At 47.8% G+C, this 23,835-nt stretch overlaps 1 protein-coding gene across 11 annotated transcripts in view; it reads right to left on the bottom strand.

The window, feature by feature from the left end:
• Window positions 1-23,835, bottom strand: part of ATP2B2 (ATPase plasma membrane Ca2+ transporting 2) — a 377,186-nt gene that overhangs the window by 83,760 nt on the left and 269,591 nt on the right. For all 11 annotated transcript variants that reach the window (XM_045832091.1, XM_045832092.1, XM_045832100.1 and 8 more), the window contains 3 exons: window positions 13,466-13,663; window positions 2,449-2,706; window positions 1,316-1,441 (listed from right to left, as the gene is read on the bottom strand). In XM_045832091.1, coding sequence (XP_045688047.1) covers window positions 1,316-1,441; window positions 2,449-2,706; window positions 13,466-13,663 — 582 coding nt within the window. The remainder of the gene's footprint in view (window positions 1-1,315; window positions 1,442-2,448; window positions 2,707-13,465; window positions 13,664-23,835) is intronic.

Here is a 23,835-nt window from a genome sequence, read left to right as displayed (position 1 = left end):
AATGTTGGTTGAGTAAGTTCTAGGCAAATAAATGCCCAGCCCTGACTCTCATTCCTTCTCCCATCCTACCCTGCAGGCCTGATGAACTTCCTTTTTGTATTTCTAGGATGCCCCCCATCCCTTCAGACCTCTGTGCCTTTTACATGTTTGTCTCTGTTAGGAGGGTCCTTCTTCCACTACTCTGTTTGGTGGGCTCCTGTTGGTGCTTTAAAGCCAGCTCAATTCCACCCCCCTTCTGTTTCCTTTTTGGTTTTTGTACACTATTCACTCTTCTACTGTGGAATTAGTTGTTTGTTGGTCTGCTTATCTCAGCCTAACTGGGCTGGAGGCTCTTGCAGCCAGAGGTGGGTCCCACTGCTCAGCCCAGGGCTAGTCCCAGAGTAGCTGATCAAGGGTTTACTGAGCACTCCTGGGCAATAAGTCCTTTTGGGTGTCCCTGTTGTTGGAGGGAAGGTGGTTACCTGGGGTGTCTCACCTCTGCAAGGCCTTTCCACTTCCTCTCTTACCTGCTGCAGCAGCTAGACTGAGGTTTTAAAAATGTAAACGTGATCAGTTCATGTTTACAACCATTCCAGAGAATCCTCATTACACTAAGAAAATTTCCAACCTCCTGACCACGCCCTTGAGGCCTGACATCTGGCCCCTCCAGATCTCTGTCTTGCTCACAGTCCTCCAGCACAATACTGCCTTTGGGCCTTTGCACTCACTGCCTAGTTCTTACTGCCTGGGTAGCCACAAGGCCAGCTCCTGCTCCTCAGTCACACCTCAGCTCACATGTGATCTCCCCTGACCTCCCCAGCCATGGCCTCCCAATTGTGGTCACACACCTACCACCCTCTGGAATTTTCCCATTGCCTATCTCTCTTCAATGACACCACAGCTCCTCAGGGCTAGGGTCTCATGGGCCTCATCCATTGCTGTTTCTCTAGCACCCAGCCCAGTGCCTAGCACACAGGAGGTACCCAAAATAATTGTCACCTCACTGATTTTTTCTCATCCTTGAAGAGAACAGTCTTCAGTGTTTGAATTTTCAGAAAACCAGCTCATTAGAAGGTAAGTTCCATGAGGTCAGGGATTTGTTGATTTTATTCATTGCACTATCCCTAGAGTAGTGCCAAGTGCCCAGTAGACTCAGGGCATATTTTTTGGGGAAAAGGGAGGAAGTTCTTATTCAGGGCTGAGCTGGTCAGAGATCTGGAGCCAAGGACAAAAGTCCCTAAGACCCTCCAGCCTCTTGAAGAGGCCACAGGCACCCTCCTCCTCACTGGGTGGGAACTGGCAATGGGAGTGAGCCCGCTGTCGGGCTGCAGCTCACCTGACAGCAGCATGGGGTCCTTGTCCACAGACTTGCGCACCTGGTCAGACTCCCCTGTCAGGGAGCTTTCGTCAATCTTGAGGTCATTGCCCTGGATGAAGAGGCCGTCAGCAGGGAGGAGATCACCTGATGGGAGGAAGGTCAAGGGAGTCAGCAGGGTCTCAGGTAGCTGGAGAAGCTGGAATATTCCCCTAAAGTTATGATTATAAGGGAAGGTTCTTGCCTGGGGACCAGCTGCCCAGAGCTCCCAGAGTGTAGGAACCAAGAGGGCACCATCACAGGCCAATAAGAAGCTGAAGACTAGAGCCAAGGTGAATGGTACAAGGCCTGAAGGGCTGAGGTTGGGCCCCAAAACAATCCTAGCTGAAGTGGGCATGCTCTTTAGTTTATTAAGTGCTTCTCTTGGCCTGGTGTGGTTTTGAGGCCTAGCTTTCTTAACAACTCATTTTCTGGTTTCAACTATGATGTGAGAAATTATTTTGAAAGGGGCTAATCTGTCTTGGCTAGGTGGAGGTGACAACAGAACAGGCACATATCAGAGGAAACCAAGCCCCCAAGGGCTGAATGAGGAGGGGTATACCCCAATCTCTCCCTCATATTCTGTCCCTACTTTCCCAAGGACATAGCTCATCTCAACCCCATTTGGCACCAGCCTGCCCACTTTCTCCATGGCAGTATCACAGGCTTAGAATGTACACTCATCTATGTCTACTCTCCATAACATCCTCCTTAGCCCAATAACCATCCATCAATAGCCAAATCAGGGATAGGAAGTGGATTTTATCTCATAAACCCATCTGAGTGTTAGTAGTCCTTGGAGTGTTGTGTTGAAAAGGCTGCATCTAGGCTCTGAGCTGGGATTGGTTAGTAGTGTCTGCTGTGGGTGCAGATATGAGAGTAGTGGCACATGTGCTGTGTATGCACCATTTCTGAGTTAGATGGATTCTGAAATCCTAACCCCTCCAGAAAGTAGTCTTTCACTTCCAAAGGATCTCAAAAGACACCTTGACTTGGGATCAGTCTTCAGGGACCCAACCCCCTTCCCTGGGCCAGCCTCTTAGGGTCTGCTCAGCCTGTTCCACCTCTGCCCAGACGCTGGCTTCACCACCTGGTTCTGTGGCTGGGATACTTACCATATTTGATTTGGGCGATGTCCCCAACCACAATCTCCGCCACAGGGATCTGAACCACCTGACCAGCCCGGACCACGGTGAACTTCTGCTCCTGCTCGATGCGGCTCTGCAGACCCCGGAACTGCTTCTCTTTGCTCCAGTCATTGAAGGCCGTGACCAGGACCACACAGATGACTGAAAGGAGGATAGCAGCTCCCTCGATCCAGCCTGCCTCCGCTTCCCCTTCATCTTCTGCCCCACCCTGGGCAGTGGCGCATCCTGCAGAGAACAGAAACAAGCAGGTGGGGTGGGGTCAGCTAGGTAGAAGGGGCCTTTGTAGGCCTGGCTTTAAATCCCAGTTCTGCCAAGCAGAAACTATTGATAATCAGATAACCATGATCTATTTATTTATGGGTGTCAAGCCCTGTACAAAGTGCTTCATACACATCATCTTAGAGCACTCACTCTGTTCATTTCACAAATGTGAAAGCTGAGGCTTCTTAGAGAAGCCAAGTGACTTGTCTAGGCTAGGAAGGGCAAGACAGGAGCTAGGGTACCTGGTTTCAGAGCCTATTGTTTTAGTTGCTTTGGTTTTCTGCTTTTGCTCTAGCTGTGAGATCTTGGGTAAATGACTTTACCTCTCTGAACATCAGTTTTCTCATCTGTAAAATAGGAAGAATATTTTTTTATCTTGGGGACCATTGTCAGGGTTGAAATTTAATGAGGTAAGGTCCATGGCATCTCCAGCACAGATCTGGCACAAAGGAGAGGCTTGATTAATGAAAAAAGAGAAAAAGTGATGATGGAATAGAATGAGCTTAATCAATATTGCACCTGCTTTCAGGTCTAAAATGCAGTTTAAAAATATATTTTATGGATTATGGTATTACAGTTATCCCAATTTTCCCCTCTTTGTCCTCCCCTACCTAGTACCCCCCATTCCCTCTGGCAATCCCCTCCCTTAGCTCATGTCCATGGGTCATGCATATAAGTTCTTTGGCTACTTCATTTCCTATACTGTTCTTAACATACCCCTGTCTATTTTGTACCTACCAATTTGTACTTATTAATCCCTGCATTCTTTTCCCCCATTCTCTCCCCTCCTCCTCCCAATTGATAACCATCCAAATGATCTCCATATTTATGATTGTTTTTGTTCTGTTTGTTTGCCTAGTTTGTTTTTTAGATTCAGTTGTTGATAGTTATGAATTTATTGCCATTTTAATGTTCATTGTTTTGATCTTCCTTTTTCTTAAATAAGTACCTTTAATATTTTATATAATAATGGTTTGGTGATTATGAACTCCTTTAGCTTTACCTTGTCTGAAAAGCACTTTATCTGCCCTTCCATTCTAAATGATAGCTTTGCTGGATAGAGTAATCTAGGCTGTAGGTTCTTCATCACTTTGAATACTTCTTGCCAGTCCCTTCTAGCCTGCAAAGTTTCTTTTAAGAAACCAGCTGACAGTCTTATGGGAAGTCTTTTGTAGGTAACTATCTGTTTTTCTCTTGCTGCTTTTAAGATTCTCTCTTTATCTTTAACCTTTGGCATTTTAATTATGATGCGTCTTTGTGTGGTTCTCTTTGTGTCCATATTGTTTGGGACTCTATGCTTCCTGGACTTGTATGTCTACTTGCTTCACCAAATTAGGGAAGTTTTCTTTCATTATTTTTTCAAATAAGCTTTCAATTTCTTGCTATTGCTCTTCTACTTCCAGCACCCCCATGATTCGAACATTGGTGCATTTGAAGCTGTCCCAGAGGCTGCTTATACTATCCTTGTATCTTTTTAAAATTCATTTTTCTTATTGTTGTTCTGATTGAATGCTTTTTTCTTCTTATGTTCCAAATCTTTGATTTGATTCTCGGCTTCATCCACTCCACTATTGATTCCCTGTAAATTTTTCTTTACTTTACTTAGTGTAACCTTCATTTCTGCTTGGCTCTTTTTTATGCTGTTGAAGTACCCAATGAGTTCCTTGAGCTTTCCTAATAACCAGTGTTTTGAACTCTGCATGTGATAGATTACTTATCTACATTTTGTTATCTCCATCTTTTTCTGGAGTTTTGTTCTGTTCTTTCATTTGGGTCATGTTTCTTTGCTCCTCATCTTGGTAGCCTCCCTGTGTTTGTTTCTATGTATTAGGTAGAGCTGCTTTGACTCTCTGTCTTAGTAATGTGGCCTATTGTAGAAAAGTGCACCTGTAAGTTGGATGGGGCAGAGCCTTAGGTAATCGTCAGGGCAAGGCAACCTGTGTGAACCAGGTTGATGGAGTCTCAGATATGGTGTCACCACTCTGTGGCTCTGTAGGTGGCAGGGCTCAAAAAAGGTAAAATGGCTGCTGTCTGCAGTTCTGTCTGGGAGGAAGCTGTCCCCTAGTACTTATCCTGATGCCAGACACTTCAATTCCTCCCCATATGCCACTGGTGCTCTTTCAGCTGCTGCCCCAGTGCTGGAGCCCAGAGGGAGTAAGTCTGTGTAAGTTCTAAGAGCATCATGCGCCCTTTAAGAGGAGACACCCAAGAATCCTGCAGTTTCTTCTGCCACCCCAACTCCCACTGGTTTTTACAGCCAGAACTTATTTTCCTGGCACTGGAACCCTCAGCAGGGTGGTCTGGTGTGGGGCTAAGATCCCTTGCTCCTGAGGTATCCCTCCCAATTTTATCCATCACACATGGGTGTGTGACTGCCTGTTCTCTGTCTCCAACCCTCCTACCTGTCTGGATGAATGTGACCTCTTTAAATCTTTGGTTGTCAGGCTTCCATACAGCTTGATTTTCTGACAATTCTAGGTGAGAGCTGTTCTGTAATTTAGTTGTAATTTTTGATGTGATTGTGTAAGGAGAGTTGTGTGTGTATGTTTTTTTTTAAAGATCTCATTTATTTATTTTTAGAGAGGGAAGGGAGGGAGGAAGAGAGTGAGAGAGAAACATTAATGTGCGGTTGCTGGGGGCCATGGCCTGCAACCCAGGCATGTGCCCTGACTGGGAATCAAATCTGTGATGCTTTGGTTCGCAGCCTGCGCTCAATCCCCTGAGCTACGTCAACCAGGGCAGGAGAGTTGTTTTTACCTATGCTTTCATCTTGACTGGAAGACCCCCCTGCCCCGATAGTGCATTTTGTTGATGTCTTTTCCTTCTATTCTCCCACCAACCATGAGGCAGGTCTCTGGGTTAGGGGGTGGGGACTACAGCACTGGACCTGCCCTCTGACGAGTTGGTCCTAATCCTACTGCTGTCCCTGTATGACCCTGGGTAAGTCACGGCCTTCTCCAAACTGCAGCATCCTCATCTGCAAAATGAGGGTCACTGAGACCACTTCCTGGGCTCAAGGAGAAGAAGGTGAGAGATCTGGCCTGTGCTCAGCCATAGGAGCCTCTTACTTGGCCCTTGTTGGATTTGAGCCCTTACTACACAGTGAGTATACCCACACTCCATCTGAACCACTTGTGTGATCTACAGTGACCCTACACCTTTGCTCCATTGTACCTCCCAGTCTGGGCCCTCAAATTGCCTGAGGCCTGCCAGGCCTACCATGTGAAATAGAAAAAGGAAAAACACCATACACATTTAATGCTGACTGCTAAGGCCTTTCCAGGACTTTCCACACATTCTGTCTCTTGTTTTCCCACAATCCAGAGAGTAAATGGTATTTACTCCATAAATAGATGAGAAAACTGAGTCCTGGAGAGGTGAGGTAACATGGCCAATGTGATTGTTGCAGCCAGGACTAGCTCAGGACCTTTTTTCCACTGTGGGGTGTGTGGGGGAGATGGAGAATGGCCCTTTCCATGTCTGACCATCCACTCCTAGAAAACTCAGGGTAGTTCTCTTCCACAGGGGCTGAGCTACTTGCAAGACCTGCTTTATGCCAAGCATTCACTATAATCTTCAAGCTGGCTGAAAAAAGTGAAGTAGTTCAGAGAAGGGCAGTGACTCACCTTGGGTCACATAGCAAATCTGGAGTTTGAATCCAGGCCTGGGACTACAGTCTGACACTGGACCTAGCCTGCCCACTGTTCCTGTACTCAGCACCCCCTCACTGGCCTCATGTGGCCAGTGTCACTGGCCTCATGTGGAAAAATAGAATGTATTGCTATACACCTATGGCCGACCATCTGGAAGTCCAATTCAATCCCAGGAAGAGAGAACAGCAGTTTTAAGAGACCCCACCAGGAGCATCTGGAAAGCCAGCAGTCAGAAGCAATATGACAAGAAGGCTAAGTATTACCAGGGAATGTTTCTCAGCTCCCAGATCCTGGGAGGGTCCAGGCTCAGCTGGTGCGTCCATGCTGGGGATGGTGCAGAATCACTGTGGCCCAGCAGTGTGTGTGGCTGGAAAATTCCACAGGTTTTCACTGAACCAGCTGTTCCCTACAGGCTAGCTAACAACCACATCAATGCATAGGGTTCTCAAAGCTACTTTTTTTTCCTTTGGGAATTTCAAGACTTTTCCATTAATTTTAAACCATTTAACTAGACCACCCTTTGATGGTAATGATACTCATAATTGTGCTGATGATAACTGACACTGGGCCAGCCCTGAGTTCAAATCCCAGCTGTACTATTTAACTGCTGTGTGCGCATGAGCTAGTTACTGAACCACAGTGCCTTGGTTTTCTCATCTGCAGAATGTGGGTAATGACAGGCACTCCCTGCTAGGTGGCTGATAGGACTTAGGGTGAGCCTTTATGTAAAGCATCTGTGGCAGTGAGCATCCAATAAAGGCTCAGTTAAAGCTGTTGCTTTCTGCTGCCCAGCATTTGTTTGGTGCACACTATTGACTTTGAGTCCCACAAGCAGCCTGAATGAGCCTTGAGCCCCACATTACAAAGGAGATACAGCCATATTTCGGATCACGTGATGATGGGAGCAGGGGAACTAGGGTGCTCCTCTACCACCATAAATGATACCAGTAGAACCCCCCAAACTGGAAAACACAGTTGAACCTTGCTAAACAGAAACCCAGTATATGGAAACACAGCCTCTTGGACTTCAGAGGAGTGATTTGAGATACAGAGCCCAGTGTTTCACTTTACAGGACTTTTGTTATCCCCTGCCCCTGCTATATACTTTGTACATGGCAAGGCTGTTCTTTCCCTCCTTGTGTGCTTTGTCAGTGGGCCCCCCCCTTAGGTACCAAAGCATTTAGCACACTTAGAGACAGATCAAGATAATGGAGCACCTTCAGGTCAATGGAAAGACCTGGCTTCAAACCCAGGCTCTGCTGTGTGACCAAGAGTGAGGGACTTGGCCTCTTTGAGCCTGAGTTTGGACAGCTATGCAGTGGGATGACCCCAGGGACTTTGTGAGCCTTGGACCTAGTAAGGTCCTGGCACACAGTACATGATGAACATTGGTTCTCTCCTGTTTTCATGAGCTGCTCTCCTTGGACTGGCTTCTGGAAGCCAAGGCAGCGGTTGAGAGGGATCTGCACCCTGTTGCCTTGGCTCCCAGCTTTGTATGCTGCCCTTGCAGATGTGGTACCAAAGAGCCCTCTGGGCACCCACTGTGCCAGAAAAAGCCCATTAACTTTTAGATCCTCTGAGAACTGGCTGATGGTTACAGGGCGTCTTGGAATGATCAGAAAGGCAAGGTGTGGATCTCTTGGTTAGATGTTTAGCCACTGGGAGCCGCTGGACCCTGGGAACAACTCCTGCTGCCCCTGATACAATTAGCGGGAAGAGACCAGGAAGGGGAAGAAAGAAAGGAGCAGGCAGGCCTTGCAGAGATCTCCACTGGGTCATCCTCAGAGTAGGACAGGGACAGGGTCTAGAGTTTGTAACCACAGGGCCTGGGGAACCTGCAGCTGTTTTCCCTGGAACTGGGGTTTTCTAGAGTGTGGACTTCAGCTCTGCATGACCTTGGGGAACCCATGTGGCCTCTCTGGGACTCCCTCTGTTTAATCAGTAAAATGGGGAAGCTACCTCCTAGGTGGACCAGGGCCTGGCAACGAATAAAGGCCCTCAAAACCGGTCAAACCACAAACACTTTCTAAGCACCCACTGTGTGCCTGTCTCTCTGCTGGCACTTTGGCACTCAGGTAGCTGTCATGGGCAGAGTTGGGAGCAGGGGTGTGCCAACTCCAGTCCTGCCACAAACATGTTGTGTGACCTTGACAAGTGTCTGGAGATCTCTGAGCTGAGCAAGAAAACAGGGAAGGGCTGTGGGTGCTAACTCTACAGCCTATTAGCCAATTGCCAGCACCGTTTTTTATATGACTACTGAAGCCTGTGTCTGGCATGGGGGTGGTCCTGGCAACATGGTTGATCCAGAGCTCAGAGCTTAGAGCTCAGGCCAGGGTCTGGGTGTCAGGGAGGTGTAGGTACCATCGCAAAGTTCAGGAATTCACTCTGCAGGACTAGAGCATGCACTGCTACCCTCATCAACCCAGACTGCGGTCTGCACTAGTGTCTAAGCTGGAGGCAGGGAGGGGCAGTGAAAAGAAACAGAAGACTCAGGTTTCAAATCCACCCCTACTGAGTACAAGCTGTGTGACCTTAGGCAAGGCCTTCCCCACTCTGGGCCTTGGTTTCCACCTCCTGATGATGAAGGTGATCACAGCCATCAGCCTGGAGGGCTCTGGGGAAGCTCTCCCTGGCACACACTGAGAGCGCTATGTGTGTTCCCACTGCACCCCTTCCACCACTTGCCCTCTGAATTCTAATCTCGCACTGAATTGGGTCACATGAGGTCACTTTCTCAGCTGGCACTGCGTTAACCTCATCCCTTTCTGTAGGATAGAAGCGAAGGCTCAGAAGCCGGAATGTCTCTGTCTGACTCATGGCTCTGTGCTTCCTAGAGTGTGATGGAGCACACAGTTTCCTATCGCAGGGCCTTGGTTTCTTAGATAATGACAACACCTACCCACAGGGTTGTTGTGAGGATCAAATGAACTTCTCAGCTAGTGGTGGCTATAAAAATAGTAAGGACAATTATTATGTTTTTGTGTTGCACCCTTAGCTCTGTTCAAGGCTTATTCAAATAGCCATGTACAATTTTCTGTATTTTCTGTAAAACTTCTGCAAAGAATGCTGCCCATTATTCATCTCTTATAATATCCTATGTGAAATTTTGTCCCAGAATTCATTGTCCGGGGACATGCTATCTTCCTAAAGAACTGTTTTTCCTTTGTTGATAACTTGAGATATGCAAATCATCCTAATTCCCTTTCTGCCTTGCCTGTCAGGAAGCTCAAAAAAAAATTTTATATCCCAATCAAAGTGTCAACATAGTTGGTTTATTTGTTTCCATTCCCTTTTCTGTCTGACTTTCTACCTGACCTCATATTATGTCTTTAAACCCTTTTTAGAGAGAGGTTGTGCAGAAAAAGAAATCAACTTAGTAATATTATGTATAAAATTGAGGCAGTTCACCTAAGAGACTTGGTTATTTGGTTTCCTGGGCAACTCTAGTTTGGGAGGAGATGGGGGAACAGGTGTTCAGGAAACATGAGAGACGACATCTGCATATGGGGAAATGAGGCTCAAAATGGTTATTTCTTATATGTTATTCCTTTTTTATTTGTTTGCCTGAAGCAGCAAACCTCATACGATAATCTGTTAATGCCACATATTCATTAGAAAACACTGAGTGGATCAATACAGCTTCCAGTCAAGATGGAGGCATAGGTAAATATGCTTTGCTTCCTCGCACAACCAAAAGAAGGATAACAACCAATTTAAAAACAAAAAACAACCAGAACTACCAGAAAATCAAACTGTCTAGAAGTCTCACAACGAAGGTGTTAAAGAAACATTCATCCAAACTGGTAGGAGGGACAGAGACGGGAAGCTGGGGAGGCAAGGACACATGACAAGGCAGCGGCTGGTGGACTGGACTGGGCGAGGAGGCATCTGGCGGACCAGGATATTCCACATTCACATACAGATAAGCTGGGAGGAACAACTAGGGAGTGAGACAGACCATGCACCCAGGGTTTCAGTGCAGGAAACTAAAACCTCAAAGCCTCTGGCTATAAAAACCTGTGGTGGCTACAGTGGCAGGAGAAACTCCCAGTCTCACAGGAGAGTTTGTTGGAGGGGCCCACAGGATCCTAGAACATACATAAGCTCACCCACCTGGGAATCAGCACCTTAAAGGGCACAATCCACTTGTGGGAAACAAGGGAAGTGACTGAAAGCGGGGAAAGAGCCAAGCAGGTGAGACTGTTGCCTCTCTGACCGAGGGAACCACACAGACAGCACCACAATGCTACAAAGTGGGTTGCCCTGCAGTGGTGAAAACCTAAGGCTCAGCCCCTTACTAAGTACCAGGGGCACCAAGATAAAGGAATATGACCCAAATGAAAGAATAGATCAAAACCCCAGAAAAGGAACTAAGAGATGAGGAGATAGCTAACCTATCAGACACAGAGTTCAAAACACTGGTAATCAGGATGCTCACAGAAATGGTTGACTGTGGTCACAAAATAGAGGAAGTGAAGGCTATACAAAATGAAATAAAGAAAAATATACAGAGAACCAAGAGTGAAGGGAAGGAAACTGGGACTCAAATCAAAGATTTGAAACAGAAGAAAGAAACAAACATTCAACTGGAACAGAATGAAGAAACAAGAATTCAAAAAAATGAGGAGAGGCTTAGGAGTCTCTGGGACAACTTTAAATGTCTCAACATCCTAATCATAGGGGTGCCAGAAGAAGAGGAGAACAAGAAATGGAAAACTTATTTGAGCAAATAATGAATGAGAACTTCCCTAATTTGGCAAAGGAAATAGACTTGCAAGTCTAGGAAGCTCAGAGTCCCAAAGAAGTTGGATCCAAGGAGAAACACACCAAGATACAACATAATTAAATCACTCAAGATTAAATATAAGGAGATAGCCTTAAAAGCAGCAAGAGAAAAGGGGGCAGTTACCTACAAAGGAGTTCCCATAAGACTATCAGCTGATTTCTCAAAAGAAATCTTGCAGGCAAGAAGGGGCTGGAAAGAAGTATTCCAAGTCATGAAAGGCAAGGACCTACATCCAAGATTGCTCTATCCAGCAAAGCTTTCATTTAGATTGGAAGGGCAGATAAAGTGCTTCCCAGATAAGGTCAAGTTCAAGGAGTTCATCATCACTGTTCCCTTAGTATATGAAATGTTAAAGGGACTTATCTAAGAAAAAGAAGATCAGAACTATGAACAGTAAAAGGACAAAAAACTTGTAACTATCAACAAGTGAACCTAAAACAAAAGCAAAAACAAACTAAGCAAATAACTAGAAAAGGAACAGAACCACAGAAATGGAGATCACATGGAGTGTTATCAGTGGGGAAGGGGAGCGGGGAGAATAGGGGGAAAAGGTACATGGAATAAGAAGCATAATTGGTAGGCACAAAATAGACAGGGGGAGATTGAGAATAGTATTGGAAATGGAGAAGCTAAAGGACTTATATGTACGACCAGCAGGGCCTACACCCACTGGGCACCTGCATGTACCAGGCTGTCAGACACTGGTCACACATCCTTTCATCACCTCCTCATAATAAACGTTCCAGGGTAAATCACTTACCCTGTTTTGTAAATGAGGAAACAGGATGAGAGAAGGAAAGTGATTTGCTTAAGGTCACACAGTTGTGACGTGATGGACACAGGATTCTAACCCAGGGGGCTTCTTCAGAAAGTGTCTTCAACCATTTTTTTCTCCTTCCACACTTGGAGGGGAGTGAGTTAGGGAGAAGGAGAACAGTTTTCTTGAGGCAAAACTTGCCATCCTCATCTTCTGGGACAGAGGTTGGCAAACTTTCTCTCTAAAAGGCCAGATAGCGCCCTGGCTGGTGTGGCTCAGTGGATTGAGCACTGGACTGCAAACCAAATGGTCATGGTTGGATTCCCAGTCAGGGCACATGCTTGGGTTGGGGGCCAGGTCCTCAGTAGGGGGCACTAAAGAAGCAGCCACACATTGATATTTCTCTCCCTCTCTTTCTTCTTCCCTTCCCCTCTCTAAAAATAAATAAATAAAATCTTTAAAAAAATAAAGGGCCAGATAGCAAGTATTTTAAGCTTTGTGGGTCATATAGTCTTTGTTGAAGCTACTGGAGCCTGTCATTGTAGTGGGAAAGCAGCCATAGACAATATGAAAAAGAAATGGGGGTGTTCCAATAAAACTTTATTTTTATACAATGAAATATGAATTTCATATAAAAGTTACATGTCACAAAGTAGTATTATTTTTACTTTTTTCAACCATTAAAAATATAAAAACCAATCTTAGCTCATGGGTCATACAAAAGCAGGAGAGTAAGTCCGATTTGGCCTGTGGGCTGTAATTTGCAATCCCAGTTCTAGAATATTTGGTGCATATATTTTTTTCACAGTTGCATGCCTCAGTGAATGAGTGACTTGGGGTTCTGAGGAGAAGCCCAGCTTTAAAGCTGAAGGAGGGTCCTCCAGAAGCTGGAGCACCCAGTGGGCAGGGAATCTGAGAGGGACCTCTGTGAATGGGGATGAAGCACTGTCAAATAAGAGTGTGAATGCAGCACACTAGGCAAGCAATCTGGGGACTGTGTCCTCAGGTATGAGAGTGGGGAGCCCTCAGAGAGCACTCTGGACATACGTCTGGAGTCACCCCCTCACTTGGGCCCCTTCCAACAGAACCAGAGTCTCTCAGGGACGGGCCTGGGCAGCAGTTTTTCTAACGATCTCCACTCATTAAAACATAACGACTCTTCATTACCTGGGTGACCATGAGCAAATTAATGCACTTCTTTGTGTCTTGGTTCCCTTGTCTGTAAAATGGGCACAATCATGGACCTTCCCTCATGGGCTGTTAGGAGGACAACATCTTAGCCCAGAGCTTGGCATGCTGTAAGTGGTCAATAAATGATCACTGTAATTACTACTGTTGTTGGCCCAGCCCTTGCATTTCACATATAGGAACACTGGAGGCGGGGCCCTCAGCCCAGGATCTCAGCCACTGATTGGCTGTGGGTGTCTTTGGGCCTGGTTCCTCACCTGGAAGGAGCAGTCAGTGTGAGTCCTGAGTGCCCTCTGGTGTGGCCCAGCAGGCATGTTGCAGGGAGGGCCCCTGACTTACCTTCGTTGCTCTCGCCAGGTGGGTGGTAGAAGGACAGCCCCAGGGAGATGATGGCGGCGATTTCCAGGATGATCAGCGTCACATCTTGCAGCGCTTCCCACACGAGCTGCAGGAAGGTTTTTGGCTTCTTTGGAGGTATAAAGTTTTGTCCAAAAATCTGCTTTCTCTTTTCCAGGTCTGGAGCGGTGCCTGGCAAACCTGTGGGCAGAGTGCAGAGAGGTTAGTCTGGAGGGCTCAGGAGAGAGACACACACTCCTGGAATTGTCCCAAGTGGGTCTGGCCACATGGCAAAGGACAGGGAAAGAAGCCCAGTGCCCAGTGCTCCCCAGAACCTGTGAATGTGACCTTATTTGGGAAAATGGTCTTTGCAGATATGATTAAGGATCTTGAGATGAGGTCACCCTGGATTATTCAGAAGAGCCCCAAGCCCAGTGACCAGTGTCCTTGTAAGAGATGGAAGAGGAGAAGACACAGTCACAGAGGGAAAGAAGCCTGTGTGGAGACGGACGTAGAGATTGGAGTGATGCAGCCACAAGCCAAGGAAATCCCAGAGCCAACGGAAGCTGGAAGAGGGAAGGACTGGAATGTTCCCTAGAACCTTTGGAGGGAGCATGGCCCTGCCAACACCTTGATTTCAGACTTCTGGCCTCCAGAACTGTTAAAGAATAAATTTCTCCTGTTCAAAGCCACCTGGTTTGTGGTCATTTGTTACAGCAGCTACCATCATGCTGACCTTGCACCTGCACCCTTGTTCCTGCTTTACACCTGTCCACCCTGTTGAGCACAGACTCAGAAGCTTCTGCCTGGGTGCAAATCACAGACTCTGCCCTTAGCTCTCTGAGTCTTAGTGCCTTCCTTTGCAATGGGGATGGTGAGTGTATATAACCCACAGGTGCTTGTGAGCATCTTATGAGATAATTCATGCAGTCAATGAGTATATGTTGAGTGCCTACTATGTGCCTGGCACCGTTCTGGACACTGGGATAGAGCAGAAAACAGACAAAGTGCCTGCCCTGAGGAGCTGACCACCCAGTAGACACACGAGACATGTTCGAGTGGTGCCTGCGGGGTGGTGGATGCTCAGCTGATGCTAGTGGTTATGGCTCCATCTTCCCTTGGGTACATTTGTGCTGTGGAAGAGGAACCTGAAACAGAAACCTCTCATGGTGGAAATTCAGGTGTGTGACAGACAGAGGCCAGATCCAGTAGAGTGGGCCAGCTTCACTGGGTACTGGGCCCCTTCAAAGGCAAGTGCTTCCCCTTGCTTCTCTCTTTCTTTTGATGCTACACTGTGTCACCCCAAATCCCTGGCATGTCATTTAATTTTTTCCTAACCAGTGACCTGGTACACTTCCTGCCTTGCTCATGCTGTTCAGTGAGCTAGGAAAAGCCTTTCCTTCCATCTATGCTAGTGAGGCCATTCTCAGGGCCCCTCTGCTGTGAGGCCTTCCTTTCTACCCCAGGCAGACTGCATCTCCCAGCTGTCACCTCTAGCATGTCCTTGACCACAGCAGGACTTACCTGTTTTGGGGTTTATGTCCCACCTGTGCCTTGGGGAAAGGACCAATTCTTTCCCTCAGGGCCTGGCACTTGAAGCCACCAACCACCTTAGAATCCTCCCGCCCACTGGATGAAGGTGACATGCTCAAGTGTTATGAGCCTGGCCTAGGATGTCAATTGTGGAAAATGCAGAACAAATAGTCCCCTGGAGCTGGGCAATGTCAATCTTGTCCCTGAGGCCAGCCTAACTGCAGATCACCTATGGTTTAATGAAGAAAGCTGAGGGGTGGACTGGGAGGGGAGAAGGAGGAACACACCTCATCAGACCTCTGCCTCAGTCCACCTGTGAGAAGGGGGACTCCAGAGGGATCCCTAGAATGACACCATTGTTAGCATGCTGGGGTTAGAGTGATGAAACTTTCTGCTGTTACAGTTATGGGAACATGTGGTCTAATGTCACATAGTTATGGGATTCTAGCAGTCTGTCATTTGTCGGCTCATTCATTCATCCACCCATTGATTCAATGCACATTTCGTGAACCTCCACTGTGGGCCCAGGCTGTGCTGGGTGCTAGGTAGAGTGATGTGAAGGGGAGAGTCCAGTGGTGCATGGATATAAAAGCTCAGTGGTTCTGGGAGCCCAGCAGTCTATGGTTCAGGGGTGCAGGGAGATGGTCATGTCCCCATCTGGGGCTTAGGTGCTGAGGCTCCTCTAATGCTGACAATGAGATCTTCATTGGGAGTGTCCAAGTGCCAGAGTGGTTGGGACCCTACAGGATAGCCCAGGGATAGCTCCTACACCCACCTTGCCTATTAGTGTAGGTAAGTTCTGCAGATCCAATGTCCTGCTTGTGCACTGAGAATGAGGGATTCCAGAGTTGGGTTATGGCCATTTTACAGATGGGTAGACTGAGGCACTCACGAGATCAAGCTGCTGCCTTGGGGAAGCTCCTTGGCCCCGAGAACCCAGGTCAGCCCTGTTCCAATCACACATGATGTAGTGTGATCCTAGGAACTGAAGGAAGGTTCCTTGTCTTTTCTCTTTTGTCCATTTCTATCCACAGCAAATGTCTGAAATTCTTCTACTTGGGCTTCATTTCTTTAACTAAAAGTACCAGTTCCTTTGGATTCCCTGAGAGGGAAAGCCATCATCAGTTCTGGATACATTGGTGTGAGTGAGTTTCAGGCTTTTTCCTGGGAGTGGGTTTTAACAAAGGGAAGAAAGGAGAACTGAAAAGGCCGGTGGGCCTTGGAGGAAGGGGGCTATGGCCAGTCAACATTGGCCTTTTGTAGCAGTTTGCTGTGCCTTTGGCCACCCAATTCCTTTCTCTGAGACTCAGTTTCCCCATCTTGACAATAGGGGAGCTCAATAGGATGAATGGGTCCTAAGGATCCAGGGTTCCAAGGTCTGCAAACCCTGAAGTGGCCCTGCTGGGGTCTGTTCATACTTTGGGGCTCCTCATAGAGTTTGGTGTAAATAAAGAGCTTCACTAGGGAGTTCGGCGGGGGTGGGGATAGCCCATGTCCATTTCCTGGGCCCCTTCTGACTGACTCAGAGAGAGGCCAGTTGCTGAATCTCCTGAGGGTCTGTGATTCAAACGTTCTGGAGTCCACAGTGTGATCAGTTGAAAATGTGATTGTTCTCCAGTTCTGGGAATCTGGCCGTGGATCAGGGGTTGGGTCACACTGGGGATTCACAGGCCCAACACTGAGATCCTGGGTCCCGGGACAGAGCAGAATAGCCTCTCTCTCATTTCCTCTACTCTCCTCAGTTGTGTCCTGCCCTGCCCCACCACAGGCTTCTGTGAGCCCTTCTGTTTTTTGGAAATAATAGCTCACAAAATAAAAATATGTGTGTTTTCTGCTAGGGCTGTTTCCATGGTAGAAATTGTTAGGCAGCTTCCACAACAACAAACACCCCAGTAAATAAATCCAGGACGGGAACCTCGAGTGTTGAGACTCATATTGGAACGCTGAGGTGGCAGATGGTAGTCAGACGGTCTCACTCACCTCTTTCTCTCAGGGGAAGGTGAGCTGAGCTGGAGCTGGGGATACCAAGCCCTAAGACTTGGGTGGGGTTTGGACTCAGATGTCAAATCCCAGTTCTGAGTGACTCTGGCTAAGTGACTCCTGGTGCCTCAGTTTCCCTATCTATAAAATGTGGGCAAGAGCAGGGCTTTCTGCACAGGAGTAGGGTGGGGCACAGTAGGATGTCTCCTCTAGGATCTGGCTTGTCTGGCACCAGGTGAGAATATCGTACTATTGTTGTCCAGTTTGAGGCAGTGTGGGTAACTCATCACTACTTCCTGGAGAGGGAAGACTGGATAGGCGGGATTTCACTAAGACAGGGAGGAGGACCGTCGAGTGAGGTTAGGCCCTGCAGAAGGGCTGTGTGACTGCAGACAAGCCGTTTCTCCTCTCTGGGCCTGTTTCCTCACGTGTGAATCAAGGATTCACTTGGCTGAAGGCTGGGAGCTGGTAGTTCTGATACATTGTATCCAAAGACAGTGTTTTGAGGATCTACAGGCGGAACCGCCCATCAGGACCACCTGTCGCCCTCTTCCCGGGAGTGGACTTGCATAGCCTCCCTGGCTTCTGGCTAAAAATTAACAGGCCTAGTTTGGGGAGCAGAAATAACTGGGGCTGGTGTGAGAGACAAATGACGGTGGTGATTCAAGTTAGATCAAAGGGCATCTCACCATTTAGCATATTAAAAATTAATACACTTTGATCAAATATTGCTGGACAAGGCCAGCCAGGCCCTGAAAATTCAGAAACACAAATGCCCAGGAATTGGTATGGGATGTGGTGTGGGGTAGTGGGGTTCCAGGCATCAGTTTCTTTCTGTGCAAGAGGAGGAGGGCAGAGCACTAAGCAAGGAGTCAGGTTTGTGGATGAACTTGGGCCAGTTGTTTCATCCTTCAGAGGCTCAGTTTTGTCATCAATAAAATGGGAGCAAAATAACCCCTAGACTGCGGTGAGCCATCCAGAGAGAAATGTGTGTGAATGCTGTCTAAACTGCAAAGGTGCAGTAAGTGTGCCTTCACAGTAAAAAATACTCCAGCACTGGGAGTTAGAGTTTGTGTGTTCTACTTATTATGTAAAAGGAGAGAGCCAAGTGCAGACTGGGGGACTTAGTCACAAAGAAATTATTTGTTGTAATGGCTTCCGGCTGTCATTGGATATTTGAGGAATCCTTGCCCCAAACTTCATCTCTATCCAGCCATCCTGGACACACACTATTTTTGTCCCCAGCCATTAAGCCTTTGCCTCTGCCAGTTCCCTAATTCCTTTGCTTAGAATGACTTCCTCTCTCTCAGCTATTTTGGATCCAGCCTTGAGTGCTACAAATGGTAGCCTCAGGCCATCTGAGGGGTTTTGTTTGGTTGGCACTGTGTTTTAAACAAATGGAAAATTGTCACAAACATTAAAAACTCAGGCTATTCCAAATAAACATCCTGATGTCTTGCTGAAGGGCATGTGCATGGACCTCTGGGAACTGAACATTGTGATTGAAATTCTCTGACCCAACAGTATTCCACCTTGGCTCTGGGGACACGGTTCCTGTTAAGGAAAGCTCAGGGGCACAGTGAGTGCCAGCTTAGGATATTTTGGGGGCACAGAGGACTTCTTTATAGGAGAGCTGAAGGTGGGTGGGTGATGTAGGTGGGAGGGAAAGGGAGAGTGTATGCAGCAGCTGGACTACTGGCCATGGGTGGCCTGTCACAGATGCCAGGGCCCTGGGTACTCAGGAGCCTCTTATTTAAAGAAGCCCGAGTTCTTCCTCCTGTATTCAGCCCTGTCAAGGTAGGGAAAGTAGTTAGGGCTGTATTAGGTAGTATGCATCCAATCACCCACTTACTCATTTAAATAATCAACAAGTATTTATTGAGAACCAACTGGGAGCCAAACATTGTTCTATATACTGGGGACACTGCAGCGGGGAAGACTGGGCTGCTGGGATGGGTTTCCTGGGGGAAGTGTAATTAGGTGAGCTTGGAAGAAAAAGCAGAGGTTAATCAGGTACAGGGTATGGGTGTGGGGCGGAAGTCTTCAAAGGCATAAGAAACCCCAAAGGGCTTGGAAAAAGCCAATGTGACTGAAGCATCCTTGGTTTGCCCCTCAGGAGAGGGAACAGATGATCTCCACAGAATAGGACACATCTCTAACGTGCCACAAAGGGTCATCATTATGCACACCTTTTGGTGAGGATGGGGGGTGATCTAACAGAGTCTTTGGCTCATGGAACTCAACTTGTTGCCCTCTTCCCCTTGCCTGCCTGCCTGGTAGCTCAGCACTGAACTTGCAGTTGCCCTCTTGGAGCTGCACTGTAGTGGCACGTATTATGCCTGGGAATCATCATCTTATTTTTCCTTTCTTCCCTCTACTTGAATTCCTCACTTGCATTGTTAAAAAATCTTTCTGTATGAGATAAACTTTCATAAGCTGCTTTAGAGGTAGGACATGAATAATCAGTCAGAATAAATAGGGGCTAGGAAGGTAAGTAAAGGCACAGACACTGGGTTAGGGGTCAGAATAATGGGTCACAATGAAACACTGAGATATGAAATATGTCTTACTCTCTGCCCTGGTAACTGGGAACAGGGCTTTGCTTTTTCTGTGTATGGGGGTGGGGTACCAAAACAAGCTACCTCATGCTGACAGGCTGGGATCAATGAAAAGTAGGGGACTCTGGTCACTGGGAGGGACTCAGAGTGAGTTTTCCAGGCCATCAAGATGACTTCTGACCACCCCTGCTCTGAGACACCTCCCCGACCACCGAGGCTGAGCATCCTTGTTTTCAGCAAAGGGACCCAGGGAATTTTTTCAACCCCTGTGGGAGCCAGAGTAAACTTTGCCCACTGAAGCTGTTTGATATTTGGGGGCCATTGTAAGGCTGAGTGGACCTGTCTGCTGTCTGAGCAAATGATTTAAAATAAAAAGTAAGCACAGTAGCTGTGTCCCTTAGACTTTCCAATGCTGCTCTGTGCTACTGTGAAAACCAGCTGCTCCCTCAGATGCTGGGGGCAGGAGGCCACGGCTGCAGAGGCAGTGGTGAGGGGGAAGGCAGAAGTAAGCTGAGGGCAGGCTGTTTCCAGGGGTGCAACTGGCCCCTTGTTTCCAGGAACTTCAGAGCTGGGTTCAAATCCCAGCTGCTCTTTGGTTCGGAGTTGGTGCCTTGCGCAAATCATTTTCCACTCTAAGCCTCAGTTTCCATCTCTGTGAAATGGGGTAAAAGTAAAAATGTCTTATGGGATTGCTGGAAGATCAGGAATATGCTGTGTGTAAAAAGTGCCTGGCAGAGATGGCCCTCATAAATGATAGATGCAGTTGTTTCTACTACCACCACTACTACTAGCTACCACACTACCACTAACTACCACACTATCAACTACTGATACTCTGGGTCTGGAATGTGCCTCCCAGAAATTTCTGTTGGCATTGCCACTGTCTTAGATGGATCAGAACCCACCACTGCAGCCACGACACACCCCTAAGTTGGTCCTGAGACCTGGTTTAGATGCATCTTTACTTGCTGGGTGACCTCGAGTATACTACTTACCTGCTATGGGGGCAGGAGGCCCTTGGGCTCTCTCTTGAGGTTTGAACAGAACCAAAGCTCGGACAGTGCTTTGTGAACTGTACAGCCCTCCTCTTCTATTGTGATCTCCCATTATGCAGGTGTGTATACTGAGGCACAGGGTCCTTCTGTTGGAAGGGCAACTGAGTCAGGCCTCTTTCCACAGAGGTCAGGGCTCACATCTGCCCTACTCCAGCCTGATCTAGTCAGGGTGGGCTGTGCCTGCTTGGAACAAATGCCCTACAGTGACCTTCCCTGATTAAGGTGGCATGAACCATTGATTCACACTAGCCTGATCCTGTCACTCTGGGGCACTTAGAACATTTCAGATGAAATGAATTGTGACTGCTTTCCCAGGAAAACTAAAGGTGGCTTCATGGTCCTGCTGCATGCATTTAAAAAACAGAAACAAGATTCAAACCATGTGGTGCCTGTGAGGCCCCTGAGAAGGCAAATGTGTGACAAGGTGTGTGTGAAAGGCTGTGGGTGCAGGTATGCACACACTCAGGATGTGGCTGTGCATCCGTGCACAGGCCTGGGCACACACAGATATGTGGCATGGGTCCACATGTGCGAAGGGAATCCACGTGCATGTGCCCTGTTACAGGCCAGGGAGAGTGGGCGGTTTATAAAGGCATCACTGCCAAACATCACTGGATGTTTGGGAATTCACAGTGTTGAAGACAAAACAGTGAATGGGAGGACAGACCTAAGTCTGAGAGTTACTACTTCCCAGTTGTGTGACCTTGGGCAGGTAACTTCCTCTCTCTGAGCCTTAGCTTCCTTCATGCAACTTGGGAACAGTGATAGCATGCACCCCACAGTGTCAGTGGGAGGAGGAAGCACACCTACTGTGCACGAGCTGGCACCTGGCATGTGGCAGGAACTTGGTAAGTATCACTGCTACTCTGATACCCCTCCCCCTGACTAGTTCCTGACTTGAGTGTACATAGGATCACCAGGGAATTTTAAAAATATTAATGTCTGGGCTCCAAACCTAGAGATGCTGATGAAAATTGGGCTTGGGTGAGGCCTGGGCCACGAGAGTCTTAAGAGTTCCCCAGGGACGCAGAGCCAGGTCAAATACTTTGTGGTTCCCAGACCAACAGCTTCAGCAAAACTTGGACGCATGTTGGAAATGCAAATTATTGGTCACACCCAGACTTGGACCTGCTGGAGGTGGGGCCCAGGCATGTGCATTTGATAGCCCTGCCAGGGGACCAGAATGCAGGCTCTGGCTGACGAACCACTGCCCTGGGGGAGAAGAAGAGAGGGAGCTGACCTGCCAGGTGCTTTGAGCCACACCAACAACCCTGGCACATGGAGGTTACTGCTGAGGCCCTGAGAGGGTAGCAGCTTGCCCAGTACACACAGTGGGTGGGGGACAGAGCCTGGGCTTAGCTTGCGACCACCTTTCCCTTCCTTCTGCAGACTTGCCGTTTCCCAAACGGTCAGTTTCCCTTCCTGAAAGTTGCCCATGATCAGGCTCACTACTTGCATTGGGGCAGCAGAAGGGGGAATAAGTGCTGCAGTTTGAAAAGCTGACAAAGTCAGACTTGAGTCTAATGGCTACTATACTCAGACCGTCTGTCTTCTGCTGGTGGCCAAAAAAGTCTGGAGAGAGAGTAACTAGCAATAAGGTGTGAGAGAAAGGAAACCAGAAGAGATCAGGCAGCGTGGGGTTAGGAGCTCACACTCAAGGTTGCTCTGACAGCATTCCTGCCCTGCTCTACAACCTTCTATGACTCCCCATTCACAGCTGCATTCAACTCCTGGGCTCACAGTAGCCTCTTTGAGGTTGTGCCAAAGAACTCTCCTGCCTCACTCTCAGTCCTACTGTGTTTATCCCACTTTCCTGCCAAGTGACTGGCCTCATGACATACCTGGCATTTGTCTGCTTCTGTGTTGGTTCATTTGGCTCCTAAACCAGGATGCCCAACCCTTCCCTCTGTCAAGCTATTTAGTCTTCTGAGACCTAGATGAAAATTTACCACCACCTCCTGAAAGCCTTCCTTGATTTTCCCAGCAAGAACAACCCATCCTTCTTGACCTTCCCTGATAGCATTTGTCACCCAGGTCATTCACTCATTAACACATTTATTGGAAATCTCTCCTGTGCCAGGTTTTGGCTCTGGGGGTCAAATGCCAACTGAGATGCACTTTTGCTGCCACTATCTTCTGGATGCTGATTTCGCCATTCCCTAGAGGAGGCCCTAAGGAAACTTCCCTCTCTTTCCTGCCTCACTGGGGACGAGACGTGGAGATGTGGATGCTGAGGCCACCCAGAGGTGCCTGTACACCTGGGTGGCCATGTGCCACCTGTAAGAGCCATTTAACAAACATGGGTTCAATATGCCACTGTGGGGAAAAAGCCCAGTGTGGACTCCCACTTGGTCTGTGTCTGTTTGGACAGTTGCTCTAAGTTCAGAAAAAATCTAATGGCTATGGTCTAGCAGGCGTGGCGGGCATAGTGGGCATGAGTACAGTGCCTGGAGTTTACGATTGCATCATGGTGTGATGGCTCCTGATGGGCAGGTGCAGGATGAAGGTGTCTCTATGATATGTCGTGGTCCCAGGTGGGCTTTTCTATGGACCCTTTATGGGTGATGACATGTAGGCAGAGTTTATCAGTTCACATGCTCACACACAGAACCAGCACCTGACCACGCACAAGTGCATGCAGATGTCGCACACAGCTGTGGACGCAACATTTAATCACTGGTGTGAATGTGCATGGCCACAGCATTGGCTGGTTTCTCTGTAGAACATGTGGACGTGATGTCCACTAGTTTATGTGCACATGGACATGGCACGGAATGGGACCAATTTTTGTAAGCATCCCAGGCACCACACCTCTAGCCAACACTTTTTTTTAACTTAAAAAAAAGATATTATTTATTTATTTATAGAGAGGGCAAGGGAAGGAAAGAGGGAGAGAAACATCAAACGTGTGTGGCTGCCTCTTGCACGCCCCCTTCCACAGACCTGGCCTGTAACTGAGGCATGTGCCCTAGACTTTGGTTCATAGACCATCCAGTGTCCTCTAAACATTTTGACACACGTGCGGGCACAGATTTCTCTACTGATTTAAATCCAGCACTTGTCTTTTCCCTAAGTCAGGATGAATTTCCACCTCAGTTTCCACTGCAGGAATTCTGTGGGCAGGGGAGTGTGGGAGTGGGTGGTGGGAATCTGGTTTGAAGGTGGTGGCCAGGTACTCATCTTGAAACTGTGGAAATATCAGTTATCTGTACCAAAGAATGGAGGGTCCAGTGGAGCTGGGGGCCCT

The sequence above is a fragment of the Phyllostomus hastatus genome, unplaced genomic scaffold, assembly GCF_019186645.2.
Source record: "Phyllostomus hastatus isolate PE091 unplaced genomic scaffold, TTU_PhHast_1.1 phas_contig_16, whole genome shotgun sequence".
In the NCBI taxonomy this organism is placed as follows: domain Eukaryota; kingdom Metazoa; phylum Chordata; class Mammalia; order Chiroptera; family Phyllostomidae; genus Phyllostomus; species Phyllostomus hastatus.
This window is presented reverse-complemented; position numbering and strand designations above follow the sequence as displayed.